The sequence below is a fragment of the Pseudophryne corroboree genome, chromosome 5, assembly GCF_028390025.1.
Source record: "Pseudophryne corroboree isolate aPseCor3 chromosome 5, aPseCor3.hap2, whole genome shotgun sequence".
NCBI lineage: Eukaryota > Metazoa > Chordata > Amphibia > Anura > Myobatrachidae > Pseudophryne > Pseudophryne corroboree.
The window spans coordinates 520,098,174-520,115,113 of NC_086448.1; the positions used below are offsets into that span (position 1 = coordinate 520,098,174).

Here is a 16,940-nt window from a genome sequence, read left to right on the forward strand (position 1 = left end):
ATCCTAGTAAGTAGAAGTTACAGGAGACAGGTAGCTCACAGTGACTGTATGCAGCAGTTAGGGATTCAAATACCGAAATCCCAGAAATACCTGGTATTATGAACTATAAATCCTGGGTATAGCAGGGAGGAAAATAAACTGTGAGAAAAGGATAGCAACTGACCCATAAAAAGCTGCTTAACAATTTTGTCATGAACAAGTATAATTTAAGAATGTATTGCTTTTTCCCCCTTCATCCCAAGACTGGATACTGGCAATCATGACATCCTGGGATTTTAAAAAGGTTCTGGGAATGTAATCCTTTGCATGGGCACGCATAACCCAGGGGAAATCCTAGGTCCCAAGGATGTGTGAACACTGATGTAAAACATATTTGTTTTAAAATGCATCTATTAAATTGTCTGTACATTTATGCATTGTGCCGTCACTCTTTCTGCCATTATATTATATGGGCCAGGTAAAAGGTGTATGTATATACCGGCATAGGTAAGGACAGAGCATAATACATTTAATGGAGAATAGAGTTTTGTTTTTTTAATGTTGTGTACAAATGATAGTTGAACTTTACTAAATCTTGTCCTAAGACCCGTACAACTACTGCGTTCCAAACAACAAAAATATTCCACTCAAAACACATGCGCACTTGTCTTTCTCCAAAACAGATACACTATTGGGAATGTCATGAACACGCATTAGCAGACCAAAGAAAAAGGTTTGTCGCTCCAAAAATAGCTAAAATGAGCTAAAGATAAACATTTAAAATATGTTCTAGTAGAAAGTAGGTCTTCTAAGTGTCAGGCATCAAATGTGTTCTAGGCAGTACACATAAGACACTACAGCGTCTCTGTTGCGTTTATCAGAGTGAATGGGAATTACTATTGATGGATATTTCTTTACCAATAATGTGCAAAAGCCATCAATAGTTTTATAATTTCTTTTTTAAAAAGGGGAAAAAACAAAAACAAACACCCCCCCCCCCACAAAAAAACACAGACAACCATACTTTAAGATTTCCCGAAACAATTCTTGAATTTTTTTCAGTTTCCTCTTCTCGCCTTTGTCAAGACAAACATTTCAAAAAAATCACATCCACTGGGGAAGTTACTATTCAGTTTTTATAAGGGAAAGGAAGAGGTCTCTGTGCTCAAAACTGCATGATCCTTTAAGCTTTATGTCTGATCTTTTAGCAGTTGTCCAATTTCACTGTGGTGCAAGTCTTCTTATGGTTAGGCACTGCTAGGCTTTCCTGCATGTGCTCCCATCCTTTGGGGATCTTGAGAAGGGTAATGGATATGACCAGGGGCACGAAGAAATGGTGGTGGTGCCATAGGTGGGAACATGTGTGGGCCAAATCCTGCAACAAAGAGGCAGTTATATTTAACATATTCTGTGTACACAATTTGTTTAAAAATAAAACTGTATTTTACTTGAAAACACATGCTATTTTTGAAAGTTATAAGACATGTTACAGGTAGATGACAGCTGTTTGAGACATTTGTAGAATTAAAAACAAAACTCCAAAGTGACCAGGCAGCTATTTGCTGGTTAAAGTATATATATTTTTACATTTTCTGGTAGTGATTAGGGGGGAATTCAATTAGATGCTTTAAATTACTGCAGCTAGTAGACCGCTGGGGGCTAATTCAAATAGACCCGATAGCCAGAAGCCTCAGGGATTCCCTTTCTCCTGCTGGAGGCAGGAGAAAAGTAAATCCCTGAAAACGAACCTATTTTTACTACCATGAACGCGAAAACATATGGATACAGGAACTCACCCGCAAAAAAAGGGGCTGCAATTGAACGGCCCGATGCAACTATTGGGCAAAACATCACCGTAAAGTCCTGTTTTTTTCGTGGGTGTGCTTACTGCATGTTATTGAATTCCCCTCTTGAGTATTCAACAAAATAATGTAGCTGCCCCAGCTATTTATCATCAAGTAGCGCATCCCTATAAAAATAAGTCCTTAAATGTTTTATTCTATTTCTTGCATTTATTTTCATACCCTATGGGGCGAATTCAAATGTTTGAAAAGTCAGTCGGGTGACACCCAATTGACTTTTCAAACTATTGAATATCCCCCTATATCTGAAGTTAAGTTTCAAAAAAGAAAAAGAAAAAAAAAAAAAAGTTACATTTGTTAAAAATTAGGTTTTCACATTACAAGAAAAGCACAAAACGGATTTATGATCTATATGATCTGTCTTAAAAAATAAATAACATGCATTTGCTATACAGATATCACTGAACATTTCTAGTTAACCTTATTAAAATAAAATAGGATTTTACTTGCCTACCTGTAAATCCTTTTCTCGTAGTCCATAGGGGATATTGGGGAATCTAGTACGATGGGGTATAGACAGGGTCCAAAGGAGCCGGTGCACTTTAAATTTCTTCACTGGGTGTGCTGGCTCCTCCCCTCTATGGCCCCTCCCACAGGCAGTTCTAGGTAAAAATGTGCCCGAAGGAGAAAGGACATATGAGAGAAGGAAACATGACAAGGAGTGGTGAGATTTATAAACCAGCACACCACTAACATACAACGACCAGCAACGGCTGGTAACAATAACAGCAGCAGCTGAACAGGTAGCCACATAAAAGAGAACCTCCAGAAAAGGCAACTCAATGAGGCGGGCGCCCAATATCCCTTATTGACTACGAGAAAAGGATTTACCGGTAGGTAAATTAAAATCCTATTTTCTCTAGCATCCATAAGGGATATTGGGGAATCAAGTACGATGGGGACGTCCCAAAGTTTCCAGAACGTGCGGGAACGTGCAGAGACTGCTGCAGCACAGCCTGCCCAAACTGGATATCCTCTTTGGCCAGGGTATCAAACTTGTAGAACTTCAAAGGTGTTCTTCCCCAACCAGGAAGAAGCTCAGCATAGTTTCAAGGCCGAGACTCCACCGGCAGCAGCCCAGGAAGAGCCCACTGATCTTGTAGAGTGGGCATTCAGAGACTCTGGAACAGGTAAGGCTGCAGACACATAGGCCTGTTGGATAGTAAACCTAAGCCAATGAGCAATGGACTGCTTCGAAGCAGGACAACCCTTTTTCTGTGAATCAGAGCACGAACAAGGAATCGGTCTTTCTGATCCAAGCTGTTCGCTTGACATATATTTTCAAGGCACGCACAGCATCCAATGCATCTGGAGGAACAGAAGTATCAGAACTGGACGGAACCACAATAGGTTGATTCAGGTGAAACGCAGAGACAACCTTCGGCAGGAACCTCTGTCTAGTCCGGAGCTCCGCTCTGTCCTCGTAAAAGACCAAGTACGGACTTTTACACGGTAAGTCCCCCAATTTTGAGACACATCGAGCAGAAGCCAGGGCCAGTAACATCACAGTCTTCCGTTACCCTCATCAGAGGTTCAAACCAGGAGGACTGTAGAAATTCCATCACTACATTCAAATCCCAGGGTGCCGTAGGCGGCACTAAAGGAGGCTGTATGTGGAGTACCCCCTTGCAAGTAGGTCTGAACTACTGGCAACACTGCCAATTTAATCTGGAAGAAAATGGAGAGAGCTGAAATCTGGACCTTAATGGAACCCAGACGTAAGACCTTATCCACACCAGCCTGTAGGAAACGTAAGAAACGTACCAAGTGGAACTCAGCAGGCGAATACGTACGTTCCTCGCACGAAGAGACATATCTCCTCCAGATATGATGATAGTGTTTAGACGTCACAGGCTTCCTGGCCTGAACCATGGTAGTAATAACCTTTTGGAAAAGCCCTTGTGAGCTAGGATATTCCGCTCAACCTCCATGCCGTCAAACAAAGTTGCCGTAAGTCTGGGTAGACGAACGGACCTTGTTGAAGAAGTTCTCTTATGAGAGGTAGAGGCCAAGGGTCTTAGATGGACATGTCCAGAAGATCCGCGTACCACGCCCGCCGAGACCAATCTTGGGCAATCAGAATTGCCTTGACTCCTTGATTTCTGATGTGCTTCAGCACCCTTGGGAGCAACGGAATTGGTGGAAACAGGTAGACCAGCCGGTAAGGCCAAGGCGACGTCAGTGCATCTACTGCCCTCACCTGAGTGACCCTGGTTTGTGAGCAATACCAGTGAAGCTTCTTGTTGAGATGAGAAGCCATCATGTCTATCTATGGGCAGCCCCACTGGTGGATGATCTGATGGAACACCTGCTGTTGGAGACCCCACTTCCCCGGGTGGAGATCGTGACGACTCAGGAAGTCCGCTTCCCAGTTGTCTACTCCCGGAATGAAGATTGCGGACATTGCTCTTGCATTTCTTTCTGCCCAGAGGAGTATCTGACACCTCTCGCATGCAGGCTCGGCTTTTTGTCCCTCCTTGCCGATTGATGTACGCCACTGCTGTGGCATTGTCCGACTATACGTGGATCGCGTGATCCTTGAGCAGATGAGAGGCCTGAAGCAGAGCACTGTAGATCGCCCGAAGTTCCAGAATGTTCATCGGAAGGAGGCCTTCATGGGCTGACCACCTGCCCTGCAACTGCGCCCCTTGGGTGACAGCTCCCCATCCTCTTAGACTTGCATCCATCGTGATGGGGTTCCAATCCTGAATCTCCGGCTCTCCAGTAGATTGGAAGACTGCAGCCACCACAGGAGGGAAATCCTGGCCTGAGGCAACAGCCGGATCATCCGGTGAATCTGAAGATGTGATCCGGACCATTTGCTTAGGAGATCCAGCTGAAAAGTTCTGGCATGGAACCTCCCATATTGGATCGCGTAGTATGAGGCAACCATCTTACCCAACAATCTGATGCAAAGATGGATAGACACTCGAGTAGGTCGGAGCACCATGCGGACCATCTCCTGAAGTGTTCTCGCCTTGTCCTCTGGTAGGAACACCTTCTGGGCCACAGTATCCAGCAACATCCCCAGGAACAGGAATCGCTAAGTCGGCTCCAGGTGGGGACTTCTGTAAGTTGAGGATCCACCCATGATGTGACAGAAGTTGAGTAGTGCGGTCGATATGGAGCAACAAAAGCTCCATGGAGCTTGCTTTGATCATTAGACAGAAGGGACAATATTGACTCCCTGGACCTGGAACATCATCTCCGCCATCACCTTTGTGAACAACCTTGGAGCTGTGGACAGGCCGAAGGGCAGTGCCTGGAATTGGTAGTGATTGTCTAGCAGGGCAAACCTCAGGTACACCTCATGAGGTGGCCAAATCGTAATATGGAGGTAGGCGTCCTTGATATCCAAGGAAACCATGAATTCCTGTTCTTCCAGGCCCGCAATCACTGCTTGCAAGGATTCCATTTTGAACTTGAACACCTTCAGGTAAAGATTCAAGGACATAAGATTCAAAATAGGCCTTACAGAACCGTCCGGTTTTGGTACCACAAACAGGTTGGAGTAATAACCCTTGCCTCGTTGTGGTATTGGTACTGGAACAATGACGTGGGACTGGACCAACTTTAGGATGGTCTGTTGCAACGTAACCTGCATATCCTCCAAAGCTGGTAAGCTTGATTTGAAAAATCTTTGGGGAGGAGCACCGTTGAACTCCAGCTTGTAGCCTTGAGAAACAAGATCCCTGACCCAGGTATCCTGGCAGGAAGCCTCCCAGACACGGCTGAAGTGACGCAGTGGAGCTCCTACCTCAAGATCCCCTCGGGGTGGGTGGGCACTGTCATGCTGAGGCCTTAATGGAAGCAGAACTGGTGGTCTGTTACTGAGAGCTGGTGCTTGCAGGCTTTCTTGACTTACCTCTGGTGCCTCTAGTCGCACTGGAGGCATTTCTGGCCATAGATCAAAATCTGTGAGACCGAAAGAACTGTACAGACGGCGCCGGGTAGGAGCGTCTCGCCAACGGGGCCCCAGAGGGGAGAAGCGTGGATTTCCCAGCCGTAACTTTGGGGTTGAATTGGATAACAAGATTTATGGTAAGAACTTACAGTTGTTAAATCTCTTTCTGCGAGGTACACTGGGCTCCACAAGGAAATAACATTGGGGTGTAGAGTAGGATCTTGATCCGAGGCACCAACAGGCTCAAAGCTTTGACTGTTCCCAAGATGCACAGCTCCGCCTCCTCTATAATCCCGCCTCCATGCCAGTGAGCTCAGTTTAGTTAACCAGCCCAATGCAGTATCAGGTACCAGAGACGACAACCGCTCGTAGCCAATAACACCACACACTCACCACAGGAGCGGGTGTCAGCGGCAATGCCAATACCAACCCAAAAAAGCTAAGTGCGTCTGGGTGGGTGCCTTGTGGAGCCCAGTGTACCTCGCAGAAAGAGATTTAACAACGGTAAGTTCTTACCATAAATCTCGTTTTCTGCTGAGGGGTACACTGGGCTCCACAAAGAAATAACATTGGGGATGTCCTAAAGCAGCTCCTTGTGGGAGGGGACGTACTGTAGCGGGCACAAGAACCCGGCGTCCAAAGGAAGAATCCTGGTAAGCTGCAGTATCAAAGGCATAGAACCTAATAAACGTGTTCCTCGAGGACCACGTAGCCGCCTTGCACAATTGTTCAAGGGTCGCACCACGTTGGGCTGCCCAAGAAGGTCCAACCGACCGAGTAGAATGGGCTTTTATGGTAGCAGGAACCGGACGACCAGCCTGTACATAAGCATGTGCAATCACCATTCTAATCCATCTGGCCAATGTTTGCTTAGAAGCAGGCCAGCCACGTTTGTGAAAACCAAACGCAAAAAGAGAATCAGACTTCCGAATGGAGGAAGTTCTCTAGACATAGATACGGAGAGCCCGTACCACATCCAAAGACCGCTCTTTGGAAGACAACTCAGGAGAATAAAAGGCCGGAACCACAATCTCCTGGTTAAGGTGGAAAGAAGACACCACCTTGGGTAAATAACCAGGGCGTGTCCGAAGAACCGCCCGGTCAGATGAATCAAATAGGAGGACTTATAGGATAAGGCACCCAAGTCAGAGACCCTTCTAGCTGAAGCAATAGCCAGCAAAAACAACACCTTAAGGGAAAGCCACTTAAGGTCAGCAGAGTTAAGAGGCTCAAACGGAGACTCCTGTAAAGCCTCCAAAACCACAGACAGATCCCAAGGGGCCACAGGTGGCACATAAGGAGGCTGAATCCTCAGCACACCCTGAGTGAATGTATGGACATCAGGCAGGGAAGCGATCTTGCTCTAAAACCAAACCGGCAAGGCAGAGATGTGATCCTTGAGGAGGCCAGACGCAGGCCTAAATCCAGGCCTTGTTGTAGAAAAGCCAATAGCTTGGCCGTACTAAACTTGAAAAAATCATGATTGTGAGACGCACACCAAGTAAAGTAAGCATTCCAGACCCTATGGCAGTGGTTCCCAAACTGTGTGCCGTGGCACCCTGGGGTGCCGCGGGACACTTGCAGGGGTGCCTCAGGTTGGTGGTCAAGGACCAATTCAAACTATTTATTGTCAATTTAATAGTCAAAACCAGTGCTGATGGCTTCCAGTTATAAAATATGTGGACAAACAGAAGCAAATCTTGTCCCTCACCACACAACTGACCCTAAGGATGACATATAAACATAATTTACTTAATCTAATATTTTTTCCGAAATTTCTCAATAAGAAACTTGTGGCCTAGGGGTGCCGTGAAAAAAAATCTGACACTCCAGGGTGCCGTGACTCACAAAAGTTTGGGAACCACTGCCCTATGGTATATCCGAGCAGAATCCGGCTTACGGGCCTTCAACATAGTTTGAACGACCACCTCAGAAAACCCCTTGGCCCTCAGGACAGAAGCTTCAAGAGCCATGCCGTCAAAACCAGACTAGTAAATACAAGGGCCCTGAACGAGGAGGTCTGGTCGTTGTGGAAGTAGAAGGGAACGATCCAACGAGAGGCCCTGTAGATCGGGGAACCAGTGCCGCCTGGGCCACGCTGGAGCGACTAGAAGTAGGTTTCCTCCTTCTTGCTTGAACTTCCGAATTACTCTGGGCAGTAGTGACACCGGAGGGAACACATACGGCAGCCGAAAGTTCCACGGGATTGACAGAGCATCCACGAACGCTGCTTGAGGATCCTTGTCCTTGCTCCGAAGACCGGAACCTTGCGATTGTGTCGAGACGCCATCAGGTCCACATCTGGGAGGCCCCACTTGTCCACGAGAAGTTGAAACACCTCTGGATGAAGGCTCCATTCTCCGGCGTGCACGTCCTGACGACTGAGATAGTCCGCCTCCCAGTTCAAAACGGATGAATGAACACTGCTGATATGGCCGGCAGATGGCATTCCGCCCACTGAAGAATCCTTGATACTTCCCCCATTGTCATGCGGCTTCGAGTGCCGTCCTGATGATTGATGTACGCCACCATGGTGGCGTTGTCCGACTGTACTTGAACAGGTCTGTTCTGTATCAGATGCTGGGCCATTGTCAACGCATTGAGCACTGCCCGCAGTTCCAGAATGTTTATCGGGAGTAGAGACTCCTCCTCTGTCCACCGACCCTGGAGAGAGTGTTGTTCCAAAACCGCGCCCCAACCTCTCAGACTGGCATCTGTCGTCAGCAGGACCCAGCTGGATATCCAGAAGGGACGGCCCCTGCTCAATCATTGGTCCTGAAGCCACCAGCTCAGTGACAGACGGACCTCCGGAGATAGGGAGATCATGTGAGATCTGATCCGGTGAGGCAGATCGTCCCACTTGGACAGAATCAACTTCTGCAGAGGGCGAGAATGGAATTGAGCATACTCCACCATGTCGAAAGCCGACACCATGAGACCTAGCACTTGCATCGCCGAATGAATCGACACTTGCGGACGGGATAGGAAGCATCGGATCTTGTCCTGAAGCTTCAGGACTTTCTCCCGAGACAGGAACAACTGCTGGTTGTGGGTGTCCAATAACGCTCCCAGGTGTACCATGCTCCGAGCCGGAACCAGGGAAGATTTCTTCCAGTTGATCAGCCATCCGTGGGCTTCCATGCACTGGATTGTCAAATCGAGATGACACAGGAGATGTTATGGGGAACTCGCCAGGATCAACAAATCATCTAGGTATGGTAGTATCCTGACTCCTTCACGGCGTAGCGTGGCCGCCATGACCGCCATAACCTTGGTGAAGACTTGCGGAGCCGTAGTCAAACCAAAAGGTAACGCCCGAAATTGGTAATGAAGGTTGGCAACTGCAAACCGCAGGTACTGCTGATAAGATACCGCAATAGGAATATGTAGGTATGCATCCTTTATGTCCAGGGAGACCAGGCTCCATGGCCAGAACAATAGAGCGCAGCGTTTCCATACGGAACTTGGAAAGTAGCACATGCTTGTTCAAGGACTTCAGATTGAGAATGGGCCGCGAGGACCCGTTCGCTTTCGGGACTAGAAACAGCGGTGAATAGAACCCCACGCCCCTCTGAGTCAGAGGCACCTGTACCACCACTCCTGTGGACAGGAGGGAATGTACCACTGAGTGCAACGTGTTTGCTTTTGCCGGATCCAGAGGCACGTTTGTTAGGCAAAATCGATATGGGGGGGGGGGGGCGATTCTTGAAGGGTATGGCATAACCTCGAGCAACGACTTCCCTCACCCAGGTATCCAAAGTGGTCTTCAACCATTCCTGGGTAAACCCTAGAAGTCGGCCCCCCACCCTGGGACCCCCCAGAGGGAGGCCCGCCCTGTCATGTGGCTGGCTTATCAGTTTTTGAAGCTGGCTGACGGGCGGCCCAAGCACGCTTCGGTCTGGGCTTGACAGGCCTGGAAGTACGGGTTTGCTTTGGGTACGCCTGACCTTTTGCTTTACCTGGAGTACGAAAGGGCCGAGGGAAAGTACTTTTAGCCTTCTGTGCGAAAGGAGCCGTACTAGGTAGGCAGACTGTTTTAGCAGTAGCCAGGTCAGCCACAATCTTATTGAGGTCTTCTCCAAAGAGAATGTCTCCCTTGAAAGGAAGCACCTCCAGGGTTTTTCTGGAATTCAAATCCACCAACCAGGATCTCAACCAAAGGATACGTCTGGCCAAAACGGACGCAGTAGCAGCTTTGGCCACAAGCACCCCGGCATCGGAGGCCGCCTCCTTAAGGTACAGAGAAGCCGTGGCAATAAACGAGAGACATTGTCGAGCATGCTCAGAAACATCAGAGGGCAGTTCCGCCTCGAGTTCCTGAGCCCACGCCTCAATAGCTTCAGCAGTCCAAGTTGCTGCAATAGTTGGCCTTTGAACAGCCCCAGACAGGGTATAAATCGCTTTTAAACAGCCCTCCACACGACGATCCATCGGTTCCTTCAGAGAGGTGACTGTAGTTACTGGCAGGGCAGAGGGTTTCCCAATTTTTAGACACCTCCGCAGAGAGAGGATAGCGAGCCAACAGTCTCTTATTCGGTGTAAACTTTGTCCCCGGATTTTCCCAGGATTCCTGACGTATGTCAATCAGGTGTTTAGAGTAGGGTAGAACCTGCTTAACCACCTTCTTACGCTTAAACCTATCAGGTTTCTTGGAGACCGTTTCAGGCTCAGAATTATCAGCCACCTGAAGAATGAGCCGTATCGCCTCAATCAAATCCGAGACATCCACGGACGATTTCCCCTCCCCTGCTGAAACATCAGCGTCAGTGTCCGAGGGGTCAGTATAAGCACCGTCCTCCTCAGAGGACGTGTCAGTTAAGGCCGCAGATCGGGAAAAGGTAGTGGCCCTGTTAGAAGACAACTTAGTCTTATGCGGGTGAGAGTGACCCTTAGATTTGGACATGGATCGGTTCAAATGCTGTAACTGAGTGGAAAGCTGATCCGTCCCATGGCGGGTTCACAGCGGGGACCATAATCTGCGATAGCGGCACAGGTGGTCCCACAGGGGGCGTTAATTTAGTTACAAGCGTGTTTAACAATGTGGAAAATGTAGCCCAAGGTGGATCTTGAGTTACCCCGAGTGCTACCGACCCACTGGGGGGCAGGGAAGCCTCTGAACCTGAACTCTCAGCTACTAAATTATCCTCCATGCCGTCAGTGGCCTCACTACCACGCAGTATGGGAGAGGCCCCAACGTCGTTGCCACGTGAAGCAGACATAACAATGTGCACAGTAATGGGCAACCCGGTACAAAACGATATTTATAATGTTGTAGCAGCACTATACCTAATAAGAACTCTCAGAGAAACAGCCGAAGCTGGACAGACTGAGGGTTCAATAGGAATAGAACATATGGTGACTATAATTCACAAGAAAAAATACTCCAGTAGCAAATCTTGTGAAACAAACCTATATTATCTGAAAAAAACCTGAAACACTTGGCCTCCACAGGTATAGTAATATAGGAATAGCACTCTGAGTGAAATACCCTACAATAAGGCAACCACGCAGCAGCTACATGCACACACACGTATATAATCACAAGCGTACCATGCAGAAATTATGTACCATAAACTGCACTGGACTAGCAATACAAAGTAATGCTCAGTATGGCTTTATGTGATAACAATAGATATAACAAACACAGTAGGCACTGGATGTATATCACAGGGTGTTTTTATCACACAACCCTGACAGTATGCACTCTTTCTTAACTAGCACAGTCGCAGTGACAGGTAGAATACTCAAGTGTCCTGTAGGAAGAACAGCACTGGCAGTCAGGCGGTTCCACAGAGGAGGATTTGCCCCAGAAGTCCTAGAAACAGCTCAGCTCAATCAGTGATGGCCGCTGGTCAGGAGTGAGGGAGAGATATGCAGTTCCAGGGCGGGAACATTGTAAAATGGAGCCCTGGGGCTGGGGGGAGGGGCCTCAGGTCCAACCTGCTCCCCCTGCTGGCATCCCCACCGGGCGTGCGAGCAGTATAACAAAAGCAGGGGGGGGGGGGTAATGGTACAACGTTCCCCCTGTCCTGTGCCCATATATAATCACCCTGGTGGCTAGTGGAGCAAGCAGCCCAGTAATCTGTGTCCACGCCAGCGCGCGCGCGGCCCGCCTCCTACTGCCGTGCGGGATCGCGGTGCAAAGTGCTGCACAGAAGCCCCTTACCTCCCCCTTGTCAGCGGCCCCGCGATCTGGGAGACGGCGGCGTGTGTGTGACTCACTGGAGGACAGAGGAAGAAGCCGGCGCCTCCGCTGTAGTGACCCGGCAACCACGGGAGTATACAGCGCCGCCGGGGGTGATGGAGCTGCAGCAGAAACGTCGATCAGACACAGCCTGCTACAGCCCTTTGAATAGTCCTCTTCTGTCTGTAAGTTTAAAGCTAAGAATAGGCTGCCTGAAGCAGCCCCCTGTTAAGTGACCTGCTACTGCAGGCACCAACCACCAACTGAGCTCACTGGCATGGAGGCGGGGTTATAGAGGAGGCAGTGCTGTGCAACTTGGGAACAGTCAAAGCTTTGAGCCTGTTGGTACCTCGGACCAAGATCCTACTCTACACCCCGATGTTATTTCCTTGTGGAACCCAGTGTACCCCGCAGCAGAAACATGGATTTCCAAAGAGCCATTCCCCTGAAAACGGGAAGGATTCCACAATGCGTTTGAATTCCGCGTCCACTATCCACTGACGCAACCACAAGGCCCTGCGTGCAGACACTGCCATGGCAGAAGTCCTAGCATTAATGTTCCCCATCTCCTTGAGCGAATCACAGAGGACGCGTGATTTTCCTACCTGCAGGAGCAATTGGGAAAGTTTCCTACCTTCAGTAGCAAATGGGAAAGTGCGCAAAAACTTTTTTGACACTTGGAATTTTTTGTCTGGATTTTTCCAGGCCAACCGGAATAGGTCATTTAACTGCGAAATCAGGGAAAGTGACATTAGGCTTGTTTTGTGTAAAGAAAAACGACTGCTGTGACGCAGCGTCCTCTAGAGGGATCTTTAACACGAACTGTATAGCCAGAATTAGGGTTCAATACCCTGAGCAGAATCGGTATCCCCATCCTCCTATATATCCTCATCTGTGTCAGATAATAGAGCAGGCAAACTACGCTTTTGTGGTCCTGCATGAGAGCAGGGGGGCTGTGTTCATCTGCCCTAGCAGCTAAATCTGCAACAGCCTGTTGTAGTAGCTGAGTTTTCTGAACATTAGCAGTGAGCTGAAATGACACATCAGACATCATATTTTTAAGAGACCCTAGCCATGCGGGCTCTGGAACCTCTCCCCCAGCCCCTTCACTGATTTGTGAAGATTGGCTGCATTGTTCACAAGAAACAGAATCAGATGATACTGGAGATAATCTAGTGTGACATACTCTGCACAGCTTGTGTTTACCCAAGTTTCACAGTAAGCACAGTAACATACACACAGACAGTAATATATTTCAAGTCTGCCCTTACTGTATGTGAGAGGAGACACACAGAGAGAAGGACACCAGCACACCCCTAGCTGCACAGCCCCAGTGAGGCTGACAGCTAACTATATCACAGTAAACACTAAGAATTTCTCTCCTGTAGAGGACCCAGATAGTGTAAAATAGTGGCTCTCCCCCTTTGCTACACCCTGTACCAGTTTTCCAGATTGTCTTGTGAGGCAGGAAGCGCTGTGTGCGCGCTGTCTGTGGCTGCATTAAGCAAAGGAAGGCGCCAAAATGCCTCTGGTCACGCTCTGAGGTAGCTTCGCCCCCTCCAATGGCGCCGGAGCTATAGTGATTATTTATACAGGCAATGGCCCTCATTCCGAGTTGATCGGTCGCAAGGCGATTTTAGCAGAGTTACACACGCTAAGCCGCCGCCTACTGGGAGTGAATCTTAGCTTCTTAAAATTGCGACCGATGTATTCGCAATATTGCGATTACTAACTACTTAGCAGTTTCAGAGTAGCTCCAGACTTACTCTGCCTGTGCGATCATTTCAGTGCTTGTCGTTCCTGGTTGACGTCACAAACACACCCAGCGTTCGCCCAGGCACTCCCACCGTTTCCCCGGCCACTCCTGCGTTTTTTCCGGAAACGGTAGCGTTTTCAGCCACACGCCCCTGAAACGCCGTGTTTCCGCCCAGTAACACCCATTTCCTGTCAATCACATTACGATCGCCGGAGCGAAGAAAAAGCCGTGAGTAAAAATACTTTCATCATAGTAAAGTTACTTGGCGCAGTCGCAGTGCGAACATTGCGCATGCGTACTAAGCGTATTTTCACTGCGATGCGATGAAAAATACCGAGCGAACAACTCGGAATGAGGGCCAATGTCTCCTGTTTGCTTAAAAACATCACACAAGTGCTAGTTTAAGCGACTGTTAGCCAGTCTAACCGGGGGACCCTAGCGGAACCCCCAGGAGAGTCCTGTATGCCGCACCCGCGTTCAGCCGCACTTTGAACCGGGGGACCCCCCTAGCGGGGCCGACAGTTTGTACTCACCACAGTCGTCACCTTCAGGCATATGTTAGGGGTATGCAGCGCGCTGCGATTTTGATATCCAAGGCGCAGAGCCCCGCTGAACAACCGACCCTCAGGACAGTGGACCTGTAGCGGGGAAGCGGCACTGCACCTTGCAAGGCCGGTAAACGCCCCTCCACCCCTCCTCAACTCCCACGGTGCAGGTATGCTGTTGAACCCAAACAGCATACCCTAAATAAAAAACATTAAAAAGAAATTTATGAAAACTCTCTGGAGCTCAACAATGTGCATCCTCTCACTTTTTCTAAACTGCCTGTGGGAGGAGGCATAGAGGGGAGGAGCCAGCATACCCAGTGAAAAGATTTTAAGTGCACTGGCTCCTTTGGACCCCGTCTATACCCCATCGTACTAGATTGCCAAATATCCCTTATGGATGCAAGATATATAGATATATATATATAGATATATATCTATCTTTGGCTGGTCTATTTTCTGTTAGATTGCCTTCTACACTTGACTGCTGAGCATTTTTTTTGTTTGTAGTGCAGTGTCTTATCAAGAGTTAAAAACAAAACAGAAAACAAATTTATGCAAACTTGCTCCCTATTATTGGACTAGCTTCCTGTTATTGGACTGTAAAAGGTGATGACTGAGGAGTTAAGATTACCTGGAGGTGGTCCAGTTAACCCAGGTGGAGGCAGAGCAATATTAACCAATGCAGACGATCCACTTGGGGGAAGGTTAAAATAGTTTGCTGTAGACTCCTCTTCTGTTGGGGGAGGTGGCAAAGCTGCAAGTAATAATATTTACAATCAGCGCTTATAAAACATGTCACCAGGAATTTTTGCTTTTCATATAAAAATCAAATCAGTAAACAAATTTGTATCCCTAAAAAAAATGAGGCAATCATAAACATGGTTCTCCCTAAACAACATACAGTCTCAGATTTTTCATGTCCTGATCCTCATTGGCCGAGTTAGCTTTAAACAATTTGTATGAATTACCTTTTTTTTTTTTTAATGTCTGTTTTCCAGTGTTTGGGAGAAAATGGGCGACTGCCATTTAAACATAGAATTTGACGGCAGATAAGAACTACTTGGCCCATCTAGTCTGCGCCATTTTTTATCCTTTAGGTAATCTCAATCCTTTTTGTACCTTAATTCTTCGTTAGGATATTCATATGCCTGTCCCAAGCATGTTTAAATTGCTCTACAGTCTTGGCCTCTAATTTTATTATTTTAGTATTATTAATCTCTTTCCTTTAACTACAGGATTTTAATCTTATTATTCTCTAATTCTAATATTTGCTCATATACATTACCAGATTTTGATTCCAACCAGTAGGTTGAAAGAGAGAATATTTAGGTGTACGGCCCAGCTTAACCAGAGCGTAACAAAGCCCCTTGCGGGCTCGGTGGCTCGCCACAGGTTCTATTCCCACTCTATGGGTGTCGTGGACACCTACGAGTGGGAATAGTCCCTGTTAGTCGGCATGCCGACCGGCGGGCTATTGAATGTTCAGGATCCAGGCGTCTATATTGTGACTGGCGGACTCTTGACCGCCGGTCACATAATCGCATCCCGCAATAAGATGCCATCTATAATTACATAGAAAATAGGAAACATGAGCACAAAGAATAGCGCACCATGTGCCTAGTAATAATACTAGGTGGTGACTTATGCTAACGCCCAGCAGAATCCATTCATAATTTCTGTCACATCAGTTAGCTAATAAAAATGAGCTGTGGTGTGGTTTTGAATAGAGACATACCTCCTGGTAGACCCGGAACAGGTTCAAGTTTCAATCCAGACTCAATAATGCCTTCTCGCTCCCTTTCCTTCCCTCGGGCTGCCTGAGATCTGGATCAAACAGAATTTTGCCATCAGAAAACAAACTGGTGCTGCAGCCCCTCCTTTACGAGGACTTGCAACAGGTAGCTATAAACATTCATTAACAACCAAAACAGCCAATAGTTGGTAACAGAAGCAGGTTATAAGCAAAAATATATAGTAGACAATTAACAGCACTGACTAGCACGTTAGACCCCTTGTAGAGATGGAATTTATATGCTACCAATGCTGAAATTGTTCTTCAGTATAGATATTAGTTGCAGGACAATCCAGGACATACATAGGAATTCGTCATAGGACTGTACCGGACTAGCATATTAATGTTTGCTTATACGCTTACAAGTGTTAACATATTTGTCAAAATAGATTTAGCAAAATCAATATTAACTTATCAACTGTGCCCCACATTCATTCTCTTTCCGCTTTTCGGAAATCTTACCTGACTGTGAATGGCTAATAATGACAAACATCTTATACAAACAGGTTTATAGTTATTGTTACAGTTCCTTGACCTCTCACCTTCCCCACTTGACATTAAGCCGTCGACCGTTAACAATGAGCTTATTAAATGATTTCTCTGCGGCCGTCTCCGCTGCTTGTCTGGTGGCAAACTGAATAAAGGCACACTGCTGTCTCTGAACTACTGTGATTGTTCGGATTTCACCAAACTGGTAAAAGTGACTCCTGTAGGTAAAGGAAAGTGAATGGTGCTCATTATCAGTTCCATATTTACAAAGGAAATGGCACGGGAGCAGGTCAGCAAGCATATGAAAAGGTTATTGAGAAAGCATAGGAAAGGTTATTGAGAAAGTCGCTGCAAATCAACTGGAAAACCGCCTGACAACCCATGATATTTATGATCCATTTCAATCAGGATTCAGGAGAAGACATA

The 16,940-nt window shown here is 47.3% G+C and overlaps 1 protein-coding gene across 2 annotated transcripts in view; it reads right to left on the bottom strand.

Moving 5' to 3' along the window:
* Positions 1–507: 507 nt before the first annotated feature.
* The window catches only part of RBM22 (RNA binding motif protein 22), a 162,099-nt gene continuing 145,666 nt past the window's right edge, over positions 508–16,940 (bottom strand). For both annotated transcript variants that reach the window (XM_063923106.1, XM_063923107.1), the window contains exons 8-11: positions 16,568–16,732; positions 15,969–16,057; positions 14,865–14,987; positions 508–1,354 (exon numbers count right to left, since the gene is read on the bottom strand). In XM_063923106.1, coding sequence (XP_063779176.1) covers positions 1,227–1,354; positions 14,865–14,987; positions 15,969–16,057; positions 16,568–16,732 — 505 coding nt within the window. In that variant the 3' untranslated portion in view covers positions 508–1,226. The remainder of the gene's footprint in view (positions 1,355–14,864; positions 14,988–15,968; positions 16,058–16,567; positions 16,733–16,940) is intronic.